Source organism: Leguminivora glycinivorella, chromosome 25, assembly GCF_023078275.1.
Source record: "Leguminivora glycinivorella isolate SPB_JAAS2020 chromosome 25, LegGlyc_1.1, whole genome shotgun sequence".
NCBI lineage: Eukaryota > Metazoa > Arthropoda > Insecta > Lepidoptera > Tortricidae > Leguminivora > Leguminivora glycinivorella.
Window position 1 is genome coordinate 9725913 of NC_062995.1, and position 22136 is coordinate 9748048.

General features: G+C 40.0%; 1 protein-coding gene across 1 annotated transcript in view; it reads right to left on the reverse strand.

The window, feature by feature from the left end:
* Nucleotides 1-3807: 3807 nt before the first annotated feature.
* LOC125239469 (ubiquitin-related modifier 1 homolog) overlaps nt 3808-22136 on the reverse strand; it is a 36248-nt gene continuing 17919 nt past the window's right edge. Inside the window, exon 3 of the mRNA XM_048147080.1 lies at nt 3808-3961. Within this exon, the coding sequence (XP_048003037.1) occupies nt 3833-3961 (129 nt within the window). The 3' untranslated portion in view covers nt 3808-3832. The remainder of the gene's footprint in view (nt 3962-22136) is intronic.

Here is a 22136-nt window from a genome sequence, read left to right on the forward strand (position 1 = left end):
GGTTTACCACTTTACGATCAATAGAGTCGAAAAGTGGGAAACCACTTTCTTGGCTGACCGTACAGCAAATAGATCAGTTACAATGGCCCCCCAGTCGAGAATTGCCCCGCTTTACCTTAATCGAAATAATCGCGGACAGATGTACCTACAAAGAAACCTACGGATCCAAATGAAAATCTTATTTTTTGTAAACGTTTCAATAAGAATACTTTTATTACGCGGGCGAAGCCGCGGGTAAAAGCTAGTTACATTATATTTTTTTGAATAGATGAGATTTATTTTTCATACATAATAATTTAGAACGCAGTGTATTACGTCCACATCAATTACCGTACCTACTTAACCGTCATTACGACATGACGTTTATGTCATTTGACATGAAGTTGGACGGCGTACATTGCCGCTTAGTCAGATTTAAAAAAAAAATACTCTTAATTAATAACACTTTTTAACAAAATCATTATCATATACGATTCGTGCGATCAGATACTATAACTGGTTACATTATTCGCCCGTATGGAATCCACACGCTGTATGTCCAGAAAGCGTATAAGCTCTTTCATCATTTCAGCGTAGATGGTGTTGATAGACCTAATAGTCTGTGCCAAGATTTGATTGGCACAAAAGCCTCAATATGAACTCGATTTTATCGACAATCGACAACCTTTTGCATTAAACTGTCATATGCTAAGCTAGGAGCTTGGGGGGGGGGGGGTACCCTAACAAAACATTTTTTTCCACTTTTTATTTTACCACTTTGTCGGCGTGATTGATATACATATTGGTACCAAATTTCAGCTTTCTAGTGCTAACGGTTACTGAGATTATCCGCGGACGGACGGACGGACGGACGGACGGACAGACAGACATGGCGAAACTATAAGGGTTCCTAGTTGACTATGGAACCCTAAAAAACTGTCATATTCGTTTATAGTTTTATTAAAATCGTAACCACCCCTCCCCCCATCCCCCTCGTCGCGCTAATCGAGTAATAGAGAAATAACAACCCCAATTTGTCCCGTCAAACAGTCACCCCTCACAATTAGGTTACAATCACTGTCAACACGGAAAGCCATACAAATTATACAATTCATACATAACAAGCGGATTTGAACTATATGGAATGGTGCGTAAATCTATTACACCTTTTACCTATGGGATGGGTACCTACCACAGATGTCATATATACCATAGATCAAGCAAACGTATCTACTTAGCGTGTCAAATGAACTCAGTGAAATCCACTGAGTTGTCCGTCTTTACTCGCAGCTTGCAGCTTTCGGGCGTCAATTTTTGTAAGTTGAAGTCAACCAAAACATAAAAAATGCCTCGTTACGTGATATTCAATTGCAACAACACAAAAATTATGAACAATCAAGAGCCTGAGACATATTAAAAATTACAGGCAAGAATCAACTTCAGTACAAAATTTGACACGCTCAGCCCCTATACAAATATATGAATTTGTTTCTTCTATCTAAATTAAGTTCTGTGGTACCTACTGTAAGATAGGACTGAAAGAGGGCTGTATTCTGAAAATAAGTAAATAAATAACTATTATGGAGACAGCTTCCACAGATTAACCCAGCCCCAAACTAAGCAAAGCTTGTACTTTGGGTGCTAGGCGACGATATACATACTTATACCGGTCTGGCTCAGTCGGTAGTGACCCTGCCTGCTAAGCGGTCCTGGGTTCGAATAACGGTAAGGACATATATTTGTGTGATAAGCACAGATATTTGTTCCCGAGTCATGGATGTTTTCTATGTATATAAGTATTTATATATTATATATATCGTTGTCTGAGTACCCACAACACAAGCCTTCTTGAGCTTACCGTGGGCCTCAGTCAATCTGTGTAAGAATGTCCTATAATATTTATTTATTTATTTATTTTATTTCTATGTATAAGTACGTACAAGGCTTGTACCTTTCGAGAAACGGGCCCCAGTTTTCCATACAAACAGTCAATATCCTCCCTAAATCCATACTAATATTATAAATGGGAAAGTGTGTGTGTCTGTTTGTTTGTCCGTCCTTCACGGCAAGACGGAGTGACGAGTTGTCGTGATTTTTTAACTGGGGATAGTTGAAGGGATGGAGAGTGACATAGGCTACTTTTTGTCTCTTTCTAACGCGAGCGAAGCCGCGGCCAAAAGCTAGCTTAGTTAAATATTAATAAGTGCGGAATAACTTACCTTCTTCTTCAACCTAGCGTTTTCCCGGCCTAGCGCCAGGGTCCGCTTTCCTGCTCAGTCTTCTCCACTTCGCCCGGTCTTCGACATTCTCAGTGAGATTGATCTCACGACGTCCAGCCAGCGCTTCTTACGGCCCAGCCACGACATTGGTCTAAGCGCGATAGCGGTGAGCGGCGGCCACACATTGGAGCGAGACACAGCGATGGGACTTTTCATTCGCACGTATGGCTGCCACTCACCGCTGTCGCGCTTAGACCAATGTCGTGGCTGAGCCGTTAGGCCTACCGGGGCCGCGTGACATGAAGTTAGTCCAACTTACCGAACTATCATTTTTCACTGATTATTTTTTCCTTCTTTTATTGAATATCCATATCCATGGTCACTGATTGACGACACTAGAGGTAGTTTATATTATTACTAGCGGCCCGCCCCGACTTCGCACCGGTCTTATACATATAAACATCCTAAACAACTTTATATATTAACACAAACCATATCAAAATCCGTTGGTTTTAATGATCACTGGGCATTGATAAATTTGTCAATTTTGACGTAAGTAGGACTCATGACAAGAAAGTTAGAAAAGAGTTACAATAAAAAGGTACAGGCACAAACAATTAGAACTTTTTTTTGGTAGGTAGATACCAAAGAATATAATACTCACAAAATACATGTGGCGTTTTTTCTCACACTAGATCGCAAAGCAGCACATTTCTTGTCAGTTCGATACTTGTATGTATCCATACCAAAAAATATAATATTTATGATCCACACTATACTGTATTATATACCTATTACTAGCTTTTTCCCGTGGATCCGCTCGCGTTAGAAAGAGACAAAAAGTAGCCTATGTCACTCTCCATCCCTTCAACTATCTCCACTTAAAAAATCACGTCAATTCGTAGGTCCGTTGTTCCGTGAAAGATGGACAAACAAACAGACACACACACTTTCCCATTTATAATATTAGTATGGATAAGTAATAACCAAAGAGGATCGAGTATTATAGAGAGTTACTGTCGAAGTAAAAATAAACACAGTGCATAGACTGCCATCTCTTGACACAGGCTTAAAACTTTTGAACCTCAGTTTTGACAATTTGGCCCATATTCTTAACTTGGTATGTTTTAAAATGTCAAATATTAATATTAGCGCCATCTAGCTGAGCGTACCCCAAAGGTGTAATGCCATCTAGGCCACCGTACCTTTTTCTGTATGGTACTGAGGTACATTTTTTTACATACATACATACATACAATCACGCCTGTGTCCCATGAAGGGTTAGGCAGAGCACATGAAACTACTCAGGTTTCAGTGCCACTCTTGGCAAATAAGGGGTTGAAAGAAAACGAAACTGTGACATTGCAGTGACAGGTTAAACCCATATCCCACAGTCGCCTTCTACGACACCCACGGGAAGAAAGGGGGTGGTGAAATTCTTAACCCGTCACCGCACGGGCACGGGTACATTTTTTTCTTAGATTTTATCTGTCTTTACGGAGTTATATATGTCTTTGGTAATAAGTATGATATAAGTATAAGTATGGATGTTTGCAAAAAAAGAACTTGAACCTGAACAAAGATAAGTGTAAAAATAAAACGAATTTAAATATTTATTTAATCTTATTTACTATTTAACCTCCGTGCAGCGTAGATATGAACATGATGGAGTCATTCTGCTGTATTTCGTAGTTCAGTTCACCGTACAGCTCCCAGTCTGCATCGTTGATTAGAACTAGGATACCGGGCCGGACTGAATCACCCTGAAATTTAATAGATAAATATTAGAACCAATAAATTATACACATTTATTTAATAAAATAGTATAGCTAACATAAGTTTTAAAATTTTTATTTGATGGTAGTCCGAGTTCTTAACCAGATGTACAGTCCGGTCTGGCAGAAAGCATGCAACTTGGCATGTATATAGCTTATAGGTTTATAAGAAAATATGGAAGTAGAAACACGCCGAGGTGTCAATGTTTCCCCTCTTTCCCCCCACATTTGTATCCCTGATTTCAGTTTTTTAATATTTCCATGAAAACCGTGAAAGCTACCATCACGATGTCCAGGAGAAGTATATTCTTTATAAAATTCTCTACAATATTGTCCTTGGAAGTATAAAGCTAGAACTTATAATTTTCAAACTATGCTCATTTTCCCCTAACGATATTTCTCTTTGGTGACCTGAACGATAAGTAAGACCATAGATTAATTAAATAAAGAAAGATTGGTAACTCAGTACATCGTGTAGCGACCTACTTAACGCGAGTTATCGTCGCTGGTACCTCTTAGTTTTCGAGTTATTTACAGATGGCGCTGTTTTCAATGTTGAAAAGTGCCACCTAGTGAGATAATAATTAATTACATTGCCGAGTAACCACATCTGAATATGATTCAATATTTTGAGCCGGCGGTACCTCGTTTTTTGGCTTAGGGGTTAGAGTATCTGACTTGCATTTTTGAGATCTCAGGTTCGAGACCCAGCTCCGGTTTTTTTTTTAATGTGTTTAAAAAGAATTATGTTGTTGTTTTTCGCTTTTTTTTTTCTAGTTGAATATTAGAAAAATAAGTATGATGTGAAGTTGAATCATAGAAAAGTAAGTATGAATTGTTCGCGCCTACTTGTTGTGTGTTTGAACATAGACTAAACTAAATAAAGGAAGACGTGTAACTCAGTACATCGTTTTATATGTTTGACTCGTAAAACAATAGATGGCATTACTATACTCTCGCGACAAATGGTATTGTTCAATTCACGAAATAATTTCATTTAAATGACCTAAGTCGTATTATTTCAAAATTTGGAACATGATCGTACAACATTATCACTATATAACACCGAAATTAACAAAAACAATTAAGTCATTTTTTACCAATCGGGTACTTGAATCAGATTCAATTCATGGGAAGTGTTTTGTACGTTTGATGACTAATAGCAAACATTATAATCCGGTAGATGGCGCGTATGCAAGATGCACAACACTGCATGCTAAACAAAGTTGGCATATTGAAGATAAGTTTTAAATTCAATTTATTTATTGTTCGAATGTGAGTAGTTAAAATCGCTGTCAATAGAAATTGCCAACAATGTAAACAAACCATTATTCAAAATATCAATATTTTAGCACAATTTTATTATTTCAAAGGTTGGATTTAGCCAGTATCTGATGAGTTAGAATGAAAATTAAAGACATTTTGACAACGTACAAGGTTTGTTTACATTGTTCACAAATTCTATTGACGGCGACTTTATAAATGATGAATTGATGATAGGGTTAGTATTTTGTAACATCACAATCTGCCAGAATTTGGCGTACAATACTCTTGACTCTCAATATGCACATTCATTATCATTAGTATTTGTTTTTTTTTTGCACAAGTTTTAACGATTATTCTAAATTATCTTGGACGTACATCCCAGAATAGGCAAAATATGCTACGTAAAATATTACAACCCTAAGTGCGGATGTCAGGAAGGATTTCAAAGGCGAAAATCAAAAATGGCGGCTTAAATATATGGGATATCGGTCCTGCATCCGATATCGGATCGTATAATGTGAAAACGCACTAAGACGGAAGTATTACTTTCAGATTATTTTATTTTTATTACTATAAAAATGTTTTACCACAAACAGCTACATATATCAACACGACAGAGTCAGATGGCACTATTATCAGAATAAAGATTCATCATTTCATCATCGATTTTTTTAAATATATGAATGTGGAATAAAACAATATATTTATAAGTCAATTTTATTAATTAAATTCTTTGAAAAGTTTCTTAATTATCATGCTAAGTGTTGAAATGCATTGAAATATTTATTTTCAGTACAGATGGTGTTTTTTTTTACGCACTAGTGCGAGAAGTGGTTCATTACGAGTAGAGGTGTGCGCCGGTGGCTAAATCGTCGGCGGCGGCGTCCGGGCCAAAAATGACCGGCGGCGTCGGCGTAATCGGCGTGATCGGCGTAATAATTAAAAACATGTAATATTTAAAAAAAAACGGCACTTTTATAACCGGCGTTACAAAGTACATGTAATAAACTTTTTATCATGAGTCCTGTGACACAATTTCATGTTCTAATGAAGATTTTAGCAATATTAATAGCAAATTATTTCGTTTTTGACTCGAAATTTGTCACTAACTTGATAATGATATGAACCGCATCCCGACATTTTTGCCACGCCGCCGCCGCCGATTATTAAACGGCGTGACCTTGATGGTTACTAAACTGCTCAAACTTGGTATTTGTATTTGCACTATTTGGATATATTTTTGGACTTTTTTATGCAATATTTGTTACAATTTGCCAATAAACTTTACTATGAATAAAATATTTGTTATTCAGCAGTAAGACAGATGAGGGACTTCAGTTCTTAATGGCATGCAAAAAACTGAGCATGCGGGGAGATCTGTGTGCGATTTTGCTTTGGCTTACGTCTTGACTATAACCAAATGGTTACAGCGCCTACGAAAATACCAGATCTGGAGAGCCAAGACTCTCCCTGTTGCATCTTCAGCTATTTTTCCATCTGGATGACTACATTGACTACCACGTATTATTCAAGATTTCAGGGCTCCTCGAAAAATACCTATGTGCCCATCTGTGTGTAGAACTATAGTTTGGAAGGGGACGCGATGGTTTTTTTCGTCCTAGTTACTCATAGAGGTATACTACCCAGGTTGGCTTCACTTTGCGTGATCTTAATTTCGTTGCTGATCTGGTTTTGCAGGAATTGAAGCTTTTCATTATAATTCTGTGTGGTTACAACCATAGGCAAGTGCCAACCTTCATTTAATCGTAGGTATCTTGTTTTTTATGTAGCTTGTTTATATGTGGCCCACTTCTGGGCAAAGGCCTGTCCTTTTCATCCCCACTCATTACAGCTGTCCGCTCCCGCCAGTCATTATGAAAAGGCATCGAGGTCGTCCTTTTATCTTTTATCTCTTTTTTGGTCTTTCCCTGCCTGGCTGCGGTAGCACGGTAACCATTCGTTGCTACTTTGGACTACCGATCCGGGTATTTATCGCATTAACAGATGGAAAATTAATCAGTGCTGACATTGCTGCACGACGCAAAAAACTAAATCAGTTTTCTGGATTAACTATCTGATCCAACTCAAATTTGTATGCCGAGAGCTATATGCCGGACATTCGTTTCCACCATAGTTGTGTGTAAACCTCTTTTTTTTTCTCGACACTCGTCAATTTTTTTTCTCGACACTCGTCAATTGACTGCGCACTATTGGAATCCCTGTGGTTGTGCTGATGATGTGTGTTCCTCCGATTATTATTGGGGGGTATGGTGGGCCTTTCCGCGTCATGCCGACCAGCAGTGATCTATTGTGACTGCTCTTTGTGATTAAATAACCTTACTCATGCCCGTTGAATCCATGAAGTTCCAGATTTTTTGGACTGTAAGGTCTTGTACCTCATAGGGTTGCAGTGCTCCTCCGATTCTAAGGCCTCTTTACCAGCTTCCAAAGGTCCTCATAAAGAATCCTCCTTGCAGATTCATGGTAATTTAGAAAATAAATTATTTAATGGAAGCCAACAATGATAAAAAAATATTTTGTGCTATCAAAGGATAATTATTAGGGTAATCAGTGTTTTTTCCTATCCCGTGTTCATTTACGTGTGTTATTTAACTCACTGTTTATATCAAAGTATACGTATGATTTTTATATAAGAAACACCTCCTAAGTCCCCGCGTACTCGTACAAGTAGGTACAAATTAAATTCGAGTTTGAACTCTTATATGAAAGAAAGTTCCAAATTCAAAATCGAAAAAAATGGCCTGGGACTTACGAGGTTCAATTCAAGGTCACGCCAAATTCGCGCCGGAAACACGCCGCCACCGCCGATTTTTGGCAAACGCCGTTGCTGATCAATTTTTAATCGGCACACACGTCTAATGACACAGAACAAGCCAAAAATTAGGAATTATTTTCACGTCGATCTCACGCCGATTTCACGCCGGTGAAATGATCGGCGGCGTCGGCGTGGCAAAAATGACCGGCGGCGTACGCCACGCCGGTCGGCGCACACCTCTAATTACGAGTATATGTCAGGTCTAAACTTCGGAGGGCCATCTGTACTGAAAAACGTCGTACGATACACGTGCGAAAAGGAAATTCGTAACTCGTGTCGATTTTTACGCACTTGTATCGTAATGCACTATTTCCAAGTAGGCATATTACAATGATATGAACGTCAAATAAAGCTACGCCGGCTTTAACCCTACGCCTCAGCCACTTTTTTTCAAAATACACATGCAAAAGTATTCATAAAGAAAATATTAACAGACTGCTCTATGGAAATTAATTTCAATAAATTATACAAAGTACAAAGCTACTATGCTTAATAAGAGATGTTAGAGATACTGTATAGAGTCTCTAAGTGTCAAGGTATATCTAAAAAAATAAAAAAAATATACATGATGAAGAAAAAAAAAACGAACTGATACAAATAAAAAATAACTAAAATAACTTTAGAGTTTTAAAAGACTCTTGATGTCTCAACTAAAGAAAAAAATATATATAATGCCGCCGCGGGGCGGAGCGGCGGCGGGGGGCCGGCGGCCGAGGCTCAGGCTCGGCGATCAGCCACGACAGCGCCAGCTGCAGAAGGCTCGGCGGTCAGCCACGACAGCGCCAGCTGCAGAAGGCTCGGCGATCAGCCACGACAGCGCCAGCTGCAGAGCAGAAGGCTCGGCGGTCAGCCGCGACAGCGCCAGCTGCAGGAGGCTCGGCGTTCAGCCGCGACAGCGCCAGCTGCAGAAGGCTCGGCGGTCAGCCGCGACAGCGCCAGCTGCAGGAGGCTCGGCGTTCAGCCGCGACAGCGCCAGCTGCAGAAGGCTCGGCGGTCAGCCGCGACAGCGCCAGCTGCAGAAGGCTCGGCGGTCAGCCGCGACAGCGCCAGCTGCAGGAGGCTCGGCGGCCAGCCGCGACAGCGCCAGCTGCAGAAGGCTCGGCGGTCAGCCGCGACAGCGCCAGCTGCAGAAGGCTCGGCGGTCAGCCGCGACAGCGCCAGCTGCAGAAGGCTCGGCGGTCAGCCGCGACAGCGCCAGCTGCAGGAGGCTCGGCGGCCAGCCGCGACAGCGCCAGCTGCAGAAGGCTCGACGGCGACGGAGCCGGCGCGACGGCGCACGGGCGCGGGCTTGTGGGAGCGGGGCTAAGCCGGCTCGGGCGCGGCTCGAACAAGCGGGCGCAGGCGAGTCCATGCACACAGGGTACACGCTCGATGGATCTAGAACGTTATTCACAAAAGATGTACTCGTGTAATGCTTTACTTGTCAGTTCATACCTATTATTCAGGTCTTTTAGTTTCAATTCTAATTTGTGAAATTCATCGGAGCGATGGTTCAACTCCTGTGCTGTCAGGTCAAGTTGGTATTGACAGTTTAGAAGCTCATCGCTTAAGGCAGCTGTTACATTTTGATGTATTTTGAATTTGCTTAGCTTTAGATATTTTTTAATTTTATTTGACCCTTTCAACGTCACTCTGGGATCACTGCCGCCCTCTATGTGCACAGACTGTTTTAAATCTACAGGGTCTTTCATTGGGGAGCATGATGCACTGTCATGAACCACATCTAAATCAAATATATTATATTCAGCAAATATACTTAAATTGTTTTCAGCCAGAGCGGAGTTCCCGGAGCAATACTTGCAATACCATTTTGAATCCGACTCCTGCAGTTGCTGCTCGAGGTCCCGGATGCGTTGTAATGCCTGCTCATGTATCTCTTGGCATTGCTGGAACCGATCAATGACTGCCTAGAGGTCATCCCGTTGTCCTTGCAGGTCTTCATACTTGACATCTTGGTTGGCTGATTGCTGATTTTTGAGGCTTGTGTTACTTGACATCTTGGTTGGCTGATTGCTGATTTTTGAGGCTTGTGTTTGTTTCATTCTAGCCACCATCACATCCCGGTGTGTTGTAACCTTGCTAGTTTGTTCTGTAACATTATTCATCATGTGAGATATTGAAGCCTAAATGTATTGTTAAAATATATTAAATAGGGCTTATAACAGGATATAATGTGATTAAGATGCAAGAATATGGAACCACAGCCTTGATTTTGTTAACAAGATTTCATATAACAAACTTTGTAATTCACTTTGTTGCAAGTTACACGGGATAGCAGTGAGTAAGGTTTTATTATCTCGAGTTGGTTTAACAAAGAAAATGTAAATATGGAAGTTAAAATACTATTATGTACTTCAAATGTTTACAAACTGTTTAATGATGAACTAATTGAGCGGACTGTAATTTAATAAAATATCTTTAAGACGAAATTGACAAAGATAATTCGAAATTTAATGCTTTAAACAAAAACTTACTGGGGAAAAAACAGTGCATATGTCACATACCTTTTAGCATGAGGTTCCAGTGGGTTGGTTTCAGCTCGCTTACCATCAGCCTTGGTATGCAAGGCGCACGTGCGGGCCCGGCTTACCGTCTCCTCGAGCCCAGAACTGTTCTTGGAGCAGAGCTTTCTTCCTGTCCACTTTGATAATGTGACTAGCACTGAGTTTAAACTTAATTTAACGATAATTGTTGGGAAAATGTGACTTTAACTATTTAATTAGCAATAAATGGCAATTTTAATGCAGCGACGCGTTCGCAAGTTAGATCGAGAGCGAAAAGAATGTGAGGTAATGGCTACCGGAAATGATTAGTGCCGGGCTAAACACACCGGAAGCTAAAGACAAAATAGTGTTGTTTCTTTAAAAAACCGATATTCATACGAAAGTTGAACATACCGCTCACCTAAATATGCAATATTTACTCTACAAATAGTGCTAGAGTTCGACAAACTACTTAAAAACTATAATGTTAAACTAAGTGATAATACTAGAACGACGAAAGTTAATTTGAAAGTGGTAAAGGACACAGCTTCACAACTGGTCTTCTGTACTGACCAGTAGCAGTTTGAATTGTGACCACTCTACAGACACCGTCAACTCCGGGATGTAGAGCAACGATGCGCCCAAGGGGCCATTTTAAAGGGCTTGTCTGTTCGTTAATCAACAAGACCAAGGAACCCACGACAATGTTTGTATTTACTTTATTCCATTTAGTCCTCTGTTGTAGAGTATGGACGTACTCAGCGTGCCATCTACGCCAGAAGTCTTGATGCATTTTCTGTATCATTTTCCAACGATTACAGACACTTACTTTTTTATCTACAAGATTTTCCTCTGGGACAATCGACAACGGTTCCAGAGTTAAAAAATGGCCTGGAGTTAAGGCTGAGAGATCACTAGGATCCGAGCTAAGAGGTGTCAATGGACGAGAGTTGAGCATAGACTCAATCTGAGTCAGAATTGTATAAAATTCCTCGAAGGTTAACCTTTGATTACCTACAACCCGTGCGAGGTGAGTCTTAACCGAGCGTATCCCGGCTTCAGCTAATCCGTTAAAATGAGGCGTACCCGGAGGGTTAAACGAGAATTTAATTTCTTGGGCATCAGCAGCACCTTTCATGAGTGAACCAAGATAGTTACTAGCGCCCACAAAATTCCTACCCTGGTCAGAGACAATGTTACTGCATCGACCACGACGAGCGACAAACCGTTTAAGAACACAGAGGAAAGCTTCTGTCGACAACTCTGAAGCAAGCTCTATGTGAATGGCTTTGGTACTAGTACATACAAAAACACAGATGTAACCTTTGTACGTTTTCGCACCACGGCCACGACCGAAAGCGATATCAAATGGTCCTCCATAATCAATGGCGACACTCGAAAAAGGTTTAATTTGCGAGACGCGAAAAGTAGGCAAATTTCCCATAAGCGGCGGAGATGCCGCAGAGGGATTGGCACGAAAGCATTTCACGCAGCCTCCAATCACTGCCTGAATTGCTCGCTTTGGCGACAAAATCCAAAACGTTTGCGCAAGTAAATTTTGTAAAGTTTGGGCACCTGGATGTAAAAATCTTTTATGATATTCGTCAATTATTAAAATAGTGAGTCGGTGGGAGCGAGGCAATAAAATGGGATGTTTGACAGAAAATTTAATAGGAGAATTTGCCAAGCGACCGCCCACCCTGACAATACCCTGACTGTCAATGAATAATGAAAGCTTGCGCAAACCCTTTGGCAATGCGTTCAAACGATCCTCCCTTAATTGATTGATCTCTACACTGAACGAAGTGAGCTGCACATGTTTTACTAAAAACATGAGAGCTGCAGTGGTTTCAGCTGACTGTAGAGATCCGACAACTTTTCCATCCTTAGCTGACCGTAAAAAACGGAAACAGTAGGCTAACACACGCTTTAATGTGAAAAGCGAGGAGAACCTGCTAAGGACTTCATCAATTAAGTTAGGATCGGCCGTCACGAGCAAGCTACAAATACGTTGTTCCTCTACAATACAGTCATTGCTTGGATCGTGCAAAGGTGAGCAAGGCCAATCCTTCTCTTCCTTTACCAACCACGACGGACCCTTCCACCAAATATCACACTCTACCAAATCTTCAGGCAGTAACCCCTGGATCCTGCATCAGCAGGATTGTGGTGTGTACTGACGTGACGCCAGCGATCAGGAGCAACAAGATCCTGGATATGGCTCACACGATTTGCAACAAATGTTTTCCAGCGTGAAGGGCACGACTTGATCCAAGCTAACGTTACGGTCGAGTCTGACCATGCAAATATTTCCTGAACAACATAGAGAGGTTTTAATGCCTCTTGTGTTGACTGCATCAGGTCTGCCAACAACACGGCAGCCTGCAGTTCCAATCGAGGAATTGATAATTTACGCAGAGGCGCAACCTTACTTTTGGCACAGCAAAGCTCTACAAAAGTAGAGCCTTGTGTGTCATCGACACGACAGAAGACGACAGCAGCGTAACCACGCTCCGACGCATCACAAAATCCATGCAATTGTAATGAAACAAACGAATGGATGATGCGACGGGGAATAACGACAGATTTCAACGACGGAAGTTGATCGGTAAATTTCATCCAGTCTGATGTGATTGCTTCTGGAACATCATCGTCCCATTGCACCCCAGATGACCACAAGACCTGCATTAAATATTTAGCGTGAAACGTGACAGGACATAAGAATCCTAGCGGGTCATATATGCGCGCTATATTCGATAAAATAGTACGTTTAGTACATTTCTGATCACGTGGTGTTGCAACCTCAAATTGGAACGAATCTGTTTGTGGACGCCATAACAATCCCAATATTTTAAGGGACAAATCCGAAAGTTCATCAAAATGTTTAAAATCACTCGAATACAACTCAGAAGATGGAAGGTCAACGATAAAACCTTTATGGTTGGAGGTCCATTTTCTCAAATGGAACCCACCCGACGACAAAATTTCAGATAAATCTGATCTAATTTTTAAAGCTTGCTCAATAGAGTCAGCGCCTGTCACGACATCATCAACATAAATGTCTCTCCCAAGCACTTGTGACCCTTCAGGATAGGAGTCAGCAGTCTCCTCCGCTATCTGTGCTATTGTGCGCAAAGCTTGATACGGAGCCGATTTCACACCATAAGTTACCGTCCGCAAACGATAGTCTTTAACTGGGCCGTCAGTCGAAGGTCGCCACAATATCCGCTGATACTCAGCGTCCTCGTTTGGCACGAGGATTTGACGATACATGGCCTTTATGTCACCCGTAAAGACTATTTTATGCCATCGAAACCTAGTAAGGACATCAAAAATATTAGTTTGTAACTTAGGTCCAGCTAGTAGTGTATCATTAAGCGAAATCCCATTGCTGTCACGACAACTTGCGTCAAAAACGGCTCTCAGAGGTGTACTGACAGATTCGGGGCGCAAAATACCATGATGTGGGATGTAATTAAAATTCCCGACACTAGAGACAGGCGGCGCAACCTGCTCCATATGACCACTGACCTCATACTCTTCCATAAAGGAGGCATAAGCTTTACGAAAATCCGCATGCTTTGTAAGCTTGCGTTCCAACGAAAAAATCTCCGCATTGCAATTTCACGAGTGTGCGAAAAGGTAGGCTTGTTCGAAGGATCGACGAAAGGTAGAGGTACCTCGAACCGGCCTTCACTCGTGCGACAATAATTTGCACGGAAGTTATCTTCACATAGTTGATCCTCTTTCGACAAGATAGGTTTACTCGGACCACAAATATTTTCTAGTTCCCAGAACCTTTTAAGAGAATCATCCAACGACAGCGACAAGTTTGATTGTGAAGCATTCGACACGAAAAAACAATCTTTCCGACAATTAGTGAAAGATTGTGTACGAGAGGCATAACAGTCACCCATCAGAACCCATCCGAAAACAGTCTCCAAAGCCTTTGACTGCCCCTTCCGGCCCTCCTTCTTACCACTTAAAATGGAAGATGCAAAGATCTCTGCATTTAAGAGTAAATCTATTGGGCCCGGCTTCGCAAAGTCAGGGTCAGCGAGAGGTAGACCTTGAATGTGATGCCATTCCGATGTATTGACTCTATAGTATGGTTGCTCCGGACAGATAACTGGAAGCACTGACGCTTGGAAGTCAAAATTAACCATTTCTGATCCAATAGGTTTAACAGAGCATGATAACATACCCTTAGGTGCAACTTCAGATAGTCCAATTCCAGTAATTGGCTCGCTAGTATCATCTACCTGTAAACCTAATCTTCGAGCACAGTCATGGGAAATAAAATTGACACCACTAGCACCGTCCAAAAGAGCACGAGCTATTTGATAATTACCTGAACTATCCCGAACAGCTACCCGAGCAGTAGCAAATAAAACTAATCCATTACTTTGGACCGACGTCAAAGTCACTTTGCTATTTAAACCGCTCACCGTTGGCTGAGGTGCTGGTTCAGCCTCTGGCGAAGCCGGTTCCCTTTTTCCAAAGTGTAATAAAGTGTTGTGGGAACAACCGCATATACTGCACCGACAATCCGATCGACATTGTTTAACTTTATGAGTTTTGGAGAAACAACAAACACACAAGCCCTTGTTTTTCACCACCTTGAACCGCTCCGAAGTGTCTAAAACTTTAAATTTTTTACAATTTTCTAAGTTATGCAGTTCAGTACAGAAAACACATATATTTTGTTGTGTGGCAACTAGTGTTACCTTGCCTTTACCTTTAATGGCACTTGTTACGGGCTTAACCTCCGTTACTTCCAGAGCGCGGACTTGTTTTTCAACAAACTCTTGTAGCAATTCAAACTTTGGAATTTCATTGGAATTGAACTCGAGGAGGAAGGCCTCCCGAGTCGCCTTGTCCAATTTTCCCCACAACAGATGAAATAACATAAAGTTTTTATCAGGTAAGTCGAACCTTTCTAACACTTGTAATGTTTCTCTAAAAACACGATGAACTTTTTCTAATTCAGTTGAAGACTTGGTCTTCACCTGTTCACAAAGTAAAATCTTTTCATAGTACCCAAAGGCAATTTGCCGTTTTCTATTGTAAAAATTGTTTAAAGCATTGTAAGCATCCATGTAACTGTTGTCCGAAATTGGGTAATTCTTAATCAAATCTAAAGCCTTACCTTGACACGATGTCATAAGATAATGCAGCTTTTCAATGTTCGAAATATTCCTTTTATGAATTAAGGAATCAAAGAGTTCCTTAAATGACAACCAATTGTGCAAGGAGCCATCAAATGGTTTCACAACAATTTTAGGTAACTTCGCTGAATTATTATCACTACTATCTTGTTTGTCAACAGTTTCATGTTTGCTTGTAATGACAGGCTCAGCTTTCCTTAACCTTGTCAAGATTGACTTTACTTTTTGTTCAAAATCGACAGTAACCGAGAACTCCGTATTTACATCCTTTGTTTTCTTCATTATAGCCTTTTGGGCACGATGAAAGTCTTCAACTATTGGGTTTAAGTCGGCCGCGACATAACCCTCTAAATCTATACAATCAAAGATTAACTCTAACCGCATAACCGCGTAATTGCGTTCAACCCTATCCATGTCAACGTCTCTATTGCTCACATCAATGTCCGACATTTTTCACGTAATAATCACTGTTGATTTATCGAAAAACGAGAACGAAAATATAAATAAACAGTTTACGTTACTCAATTAAATTAACTTGTTGACTTTGACAATGACAGATGAGATGACAACCGAATTGTTGCCATACACCAAAGCATAGACTAAGACCGAACGAGATGAGCGGATTGAACGAACTGTCACACTGCTACCAACCTAACTAAATTCTACTATAAAAGTCACACTTCCGGTCAGCCATTAACCGAATCGAGAATTAAAGTTTTACCCACCAATTTATTAGAAAAATATTACGACACGACAAATTTGATATTTTACTAAAAATAGGTAACTTTTCAACGGATCCGGCTCGAAGGACCAAATGTTTAATGATGAACTAATTGAGCGGACTGTAATTTAATAAAATATCTTTAAGACGAAATTGACAAAGATAATTCGAAATTTAATGCTTTAAACAAAAACTTACTGGGGAAAAAACAGTGCATATGTCACATACCTTTTAGCATGAGGTTCCAGTGGGTTGGTTTCAGCTCGCTTACCATCAGCCTTGGTATGCAAGGCGCACGTGCGGGCCCGGCTTACCGTCTCCTCGAGCCCAGAACTGTTCTTGGAGCAGAGCTTTCTTCCTGTCCACTTTGATAATGTGACTAGCACTGAGTTTAAACTTAATTTAACGATAATTGTTGGGAAAATGTGACTTTAACTATTTAATTAGCAATAAATGGCAATTTTAATGCAGCGACGCGTTCGCAAGTTAGATCGAGAGCGAAAAGAATGTGAGGTAATGGCTACCGGAAATGATTAGTGCCGGGCTAAACACACCGGAAGCTAAAGACAAAATAGTGTTGTTTCTTTAAAAAACCGATATTCATACGAAAGTTGAACACAAACAGAAAACACAAAAATAACCTATGACAGTTACTAGTTCTAGACAAATAATCTGAAAAACTACACTTAAATATTAAGTAAGCTATACCCATCTGTAAAAAACGCTAATTAATTATAATTTTAAATCTTGAACGCTACTCCGTTGACGGTTGGCGTAGTTTTTTCGTCAATATTTGGCTTCTTAGGCTGCATGAAAACTTATGATAACACTTTCTCATTTTAATTAAAATACGATACATCACTGTAATTCCTTATATTTTACATTTTTAATATTTATAACACATTATTGAAATGATACACGCACGAAGCTTGAATTTGACGTTTAACCCGGTCGGTGTTGCCAGTCTAGGCGTTGGTATCTCCTGCGAATTGCAAAGTATGCGTTAGGGCCCGCACAGACGGGTGACTCAATTTTTTTGTCTGCGGAGATCGGTCTATGGGCTAGTATGAAAGTGCGCACACGTTGCGACGCAACCTTTTTGTCTGCGGGTTCGACGAGTGACGACAAGCCTGCGACGTAACTGTCTCATTCTCTATATGTTTCAATGCAAGTGCGCACACGGTGACAAAATAGTCGCCGGTCGGTTGTCATTTTGACAGTTATCACTCAACCGCCTGGGCGAACGTATGTTATTATTCGAAAAAAATATAATTTTAAATGCCGATTGTTGAAGTCGACATTGATACCTGTCGTTTAATTTCAATTCTTCAGAAGTAGAGGTAAGACCGACTTTATATGACAAGAATTTAAAAGAATAGTCCTACAATATTGAGGAAAACGATGCCGGGTTGTAAAATTCTAACGAGTTCATCAAAACTTTTAAACACTTATTCTGAAGTACCAAAAATGTTTTTTGGGTAGGCTCTTAATTTCATGAAAAAAGAAAAAGTTGCGTCCGTAGTATCTTCATAGTAGTCTGTGGTTGCATCGCTGTCGTTCCCGTGTGCGCACCTTTGAAATTGTCGCAAGGAGTTACGACAGAGACAAAAAAGTCGTCGAGTGACTTTGTCGCCCGTCTGCGCGGGCCCTTATAACAAATAGTTTAATGTTTTGTGAAGATTAAAGAAATATTGTTTGTTGATAACAATGATAACTATGACGGGAACTATTCCTCTCACTTCTTGTCACAGACAAAATTATGACGCGCCTTGGCTAGCTATCAATAGTGAAACAAAAACGAAAAGAGATATAAGGCTTACGGCGAAACGAAATTGTGGTCAAAAAAGCTGCACTTTATGCAAAAAGCAAGCAACTTTGTACAGTGATACTAGGGACCAATATAAATGATTTCTTCCGAGGAAACACAATTTTCATCCACTAGAATTCAAGATGGCGGACATTTTCTATATTTCGTATTTTTTAAAATTTATAGAATCACAACGGCTGCACCGATTTTGATGGTTGGGGTGTCAATCAGTTTGTATTAAAACGCTTATTTTTTTTATACTACGTCGGTGGCAAACAAGCGTACGACTCGCTTGATGGAAAGCGGTCACCGTAACCTATGGACGCCTGCAACTCAAAGAGTGTCACATGAGCGTTGCCACCCCATTAGAAACTTGTACATTCCCTTTTCCTGTTTTAAGTACACAGTAAAAAGGAGTGTACAAGTTCTAAGGAGGGTTCGGTTTGCCGACGACTCAAAGGACAATAGACGAAATAAGTCAGTTCCGTAAGTCCTCCCGTCATCAGCACACCGCACCCTCATTAAGCTCTGTCAGCCTTACTCACCGACAGGAACACAACACTAAAAAAAAAAAAAAAAAAAATTAAAGATGGCGGGCGAATAATAAGAAAAATAAAAAAATTTCAAACTTTTTTTTCTTTCTAGTGAAATTTTCATTTTCTATGATATGGCCACATTTTTATATATTCAAATAATAATGAAAATCCGTTAAGTAGTTTTTGATCTATATATACTCGTTTCAAAGGAACGCGCGGATTTGAAAGACGTTTTTGCACGTGATGTAAAAATTTATGGAATCACAACGGCTGCACTGATTTTAATGATTGGGATGTCTATCAGTTTTCATTGAAAAGTTTATTCATATAAAAATCAAAATCATTGAAAAAATAAAAGACGGCGGCCGAAAAATGTGAAACTTAAAAAAATCAATCTCGTGAAATTGACTAGTAAATTTTCTAAGATATGGTCACATTTTTATTTATTAAAATAAAATCTGATAATGTCATCTGCAAAATAAAACAAAAATCATTTAAATCCGTTGAGTAGTTTTTGAACTATACGCAATGCAGATGAAGCGCGCGGGTTTGAAAGACGTCTTTGCACTTGATGTGATGCATCGCGTGTGATGTATCGTGGTTTTGGCTACGCAAGACGGTTTATTTATTTTGGTCACAGCTCACTGTATTAGTGTTTTTAGTATTTATACTAGTTTTTTAAAGGTGAGCGGGGCCCTCGGGCCCCGCGGTGTTCTTTTTGGGCTTTTGTGCTTTGCTTTTTTGTTTTTGTGCTTTGCTTTTTTGTTTTTTTGCTTTTGCTTTTTGTTTTTGAGCTATGCTTTTTTGTTTTTTTGCTTTGCTTATTTGCTTTTTTGCTTTAGCCTTTGAGTGCTTGGGAGCACTCTCTGCCCGCAGCTCGGCCTGCGGCCTCGCGTGCTTGGGAGCTTGTAAGACACGCTCCGGGCCTTCGGCCCTCCGCGTAGTTACTGTGAGGGTTGTAGGGAAGTTGGAGCTTAAACACGACCCAATCCCGTCGTTTCGCTTCTCTAAGACACTTTTACTATTGGGTCGTGTTTAAACTCCAACTTCCCGATCCGCCGGCGAGCCGATCAGCACTTTTAAGCTTTTTCCTACCGTTACGGATCTATGGGGATTAAAAAAAAAGACCTCCATACAAATTTCAATTGGCCTTCAAAGGGCGCCATTTTGAATTTTTCAAAATTTTCTTATTGTATACTAATCTAAGGGCGGCTGTCCACCCGTGTGCAAAATTTCAGCGCGCTCAGACCGTTTTGAAATTTTTCAAAAAAAATTTGAGCTCTCTACGACAAACTTGAAAAATCATCAAAAAAAAAGTCGGCCATTTTGAAAAAAAAATGGCGGCGTCAAAAACTGCCCAGGGTCCTCTATGACATTTGGTCGAACACTCCCCGGCTAACTCCAGCCATTTGGCCAGGCCGTCCAACATTTTTTTACCCGGAACCGGTAGACCGACGGTCTGATCTATCCGGGGTCGCAGGACCAACCTCTATACGACCACACCAAACACTGCCACCTGCGAAAACTCACGCATTGCCTCGGCCGAGGCACATCTACATATCACGACTGCCGCGCGAGAGAGGATTGAACATTTGCCATAATATTGGGATATACCTACTAATAAAAATACCCAGTACAGTCGAGAAATACATTTCTTACTCATCTAAGTGCGTATTCACATTATCCGATCTGATATCAAAGATAATTATATTGAAATATTCTATTTTCTCTGCTGATATGGACAGTGGACCTATACATCTTTGACATCCTTCGTACATCCAATATATCTTTGGTACATCCGATATGGGGTCGAATAATGTGAAAATGAAAACCCAAGTGCGAAGTGTTGAAGTGTGTTTTCCCATTATCCGATCCGATATCAGATTTCGGACCGATATCCCATACATTACAGTCGCCATCTTGGATTTTTTCCATTGAAATCCTTCCGACATCCAATATCGGATCGGATAACGTGAAAACGGATTAAGGTTTAATATATGTAGTACAGAAAACTCACCATAAGATCTAGCTAGATGAAGACGTTGCTTTGATGATGTTGATGCATAAAACATTAGCAACGCTACTAAATTAGAAACACGTGTTTAGTTTCGGACGACACGCCTATAAGCAACCTACATAATTTGGTCGAGTTAATTTGAAATGTCAAAAACAGTGCTAAGTAATTTGACATTTCAATACTAGGTAAGTATAACCAAAGATATATATGGAATAAAATAAAATATTATATACGTATTTCTAACAACGATTCAATTAAATGGGCAGGGAATCAAATTCCTTGACTGTATAGCTGTAGGTGCCTAAATAAAGATTTTTAATACTTATGGGTACCGATAAATTTATATAAATACAGTAAAGGGCGATAAAACTTGCACATCGGTCTTTGGAAAGAGACAACGTCACATAAGTGATTGGAGAGTAGAGTAGGTAGATAGGTACCTCCCTATGGGCCTATGGGTTTTATAAACACACAACAAGTAGGCGCGAACAATTCATACTTACTTTTCTATGATTCAAACACACAACAAGTAGGCGCGAACAATTCATACTTACTTTTCTATGATTCAACTTCACATCATACTTATTTTTCTAATATTCAACTAGAAAAAAAAAGCGAAAAACAACAACATAATTCTTTTTAAACACATTAAAAAAAAAACCGGAGCTGGGTCTCGAACCTGAGATCTCAAAAATGCAAGTCAGATACTCTAACCCCTAAGCCAAAAAACGAGGTGCCGCCGGCTCAAAATATTGAATCATATTCAGATGTGGTTACTCGGCAATGTAATTAATTATTATCTCACTAGGTGGCACTTTTCAACATTGAAAACAGCGCCATCTGTAAATAACTCGAAAACTAAGAGGTACCAGCGACGATAACTCGCGTTAAGTAGGTCGCTACACGATGTACTGAGTTACCAATCTTTCTTTATTTAATTAATCTATGGTTTGAATCATAGAAAAGTAAGTATGAATTGTTCGCGCCTACTTGTTGTGTGTTTATAAAACCCATAGGCTCATAGGGAGGTACCTATCTACCTACTCTACTCTCCAATCACTTATGTGACGTTGTCTCTTTCCAAAGACCGATGTGCAAGTTTTATCGCCCTTTACTGTATTTATATAAATTTATCGGTACCCATAAGTATTAAAAATATTTATTTAGGCACCTACAGCTATACAGTCAAGGAATTTGATTCCCTGCCCATTTAATTGAATCGTTGTTAGAAATACGTATATAATATTTTATTTTATTCCATATATATCTTTGGTTATACTTACCTAGTATTGAAATGTCAAATTACTTAGCACTGTTTTTGACATTTCA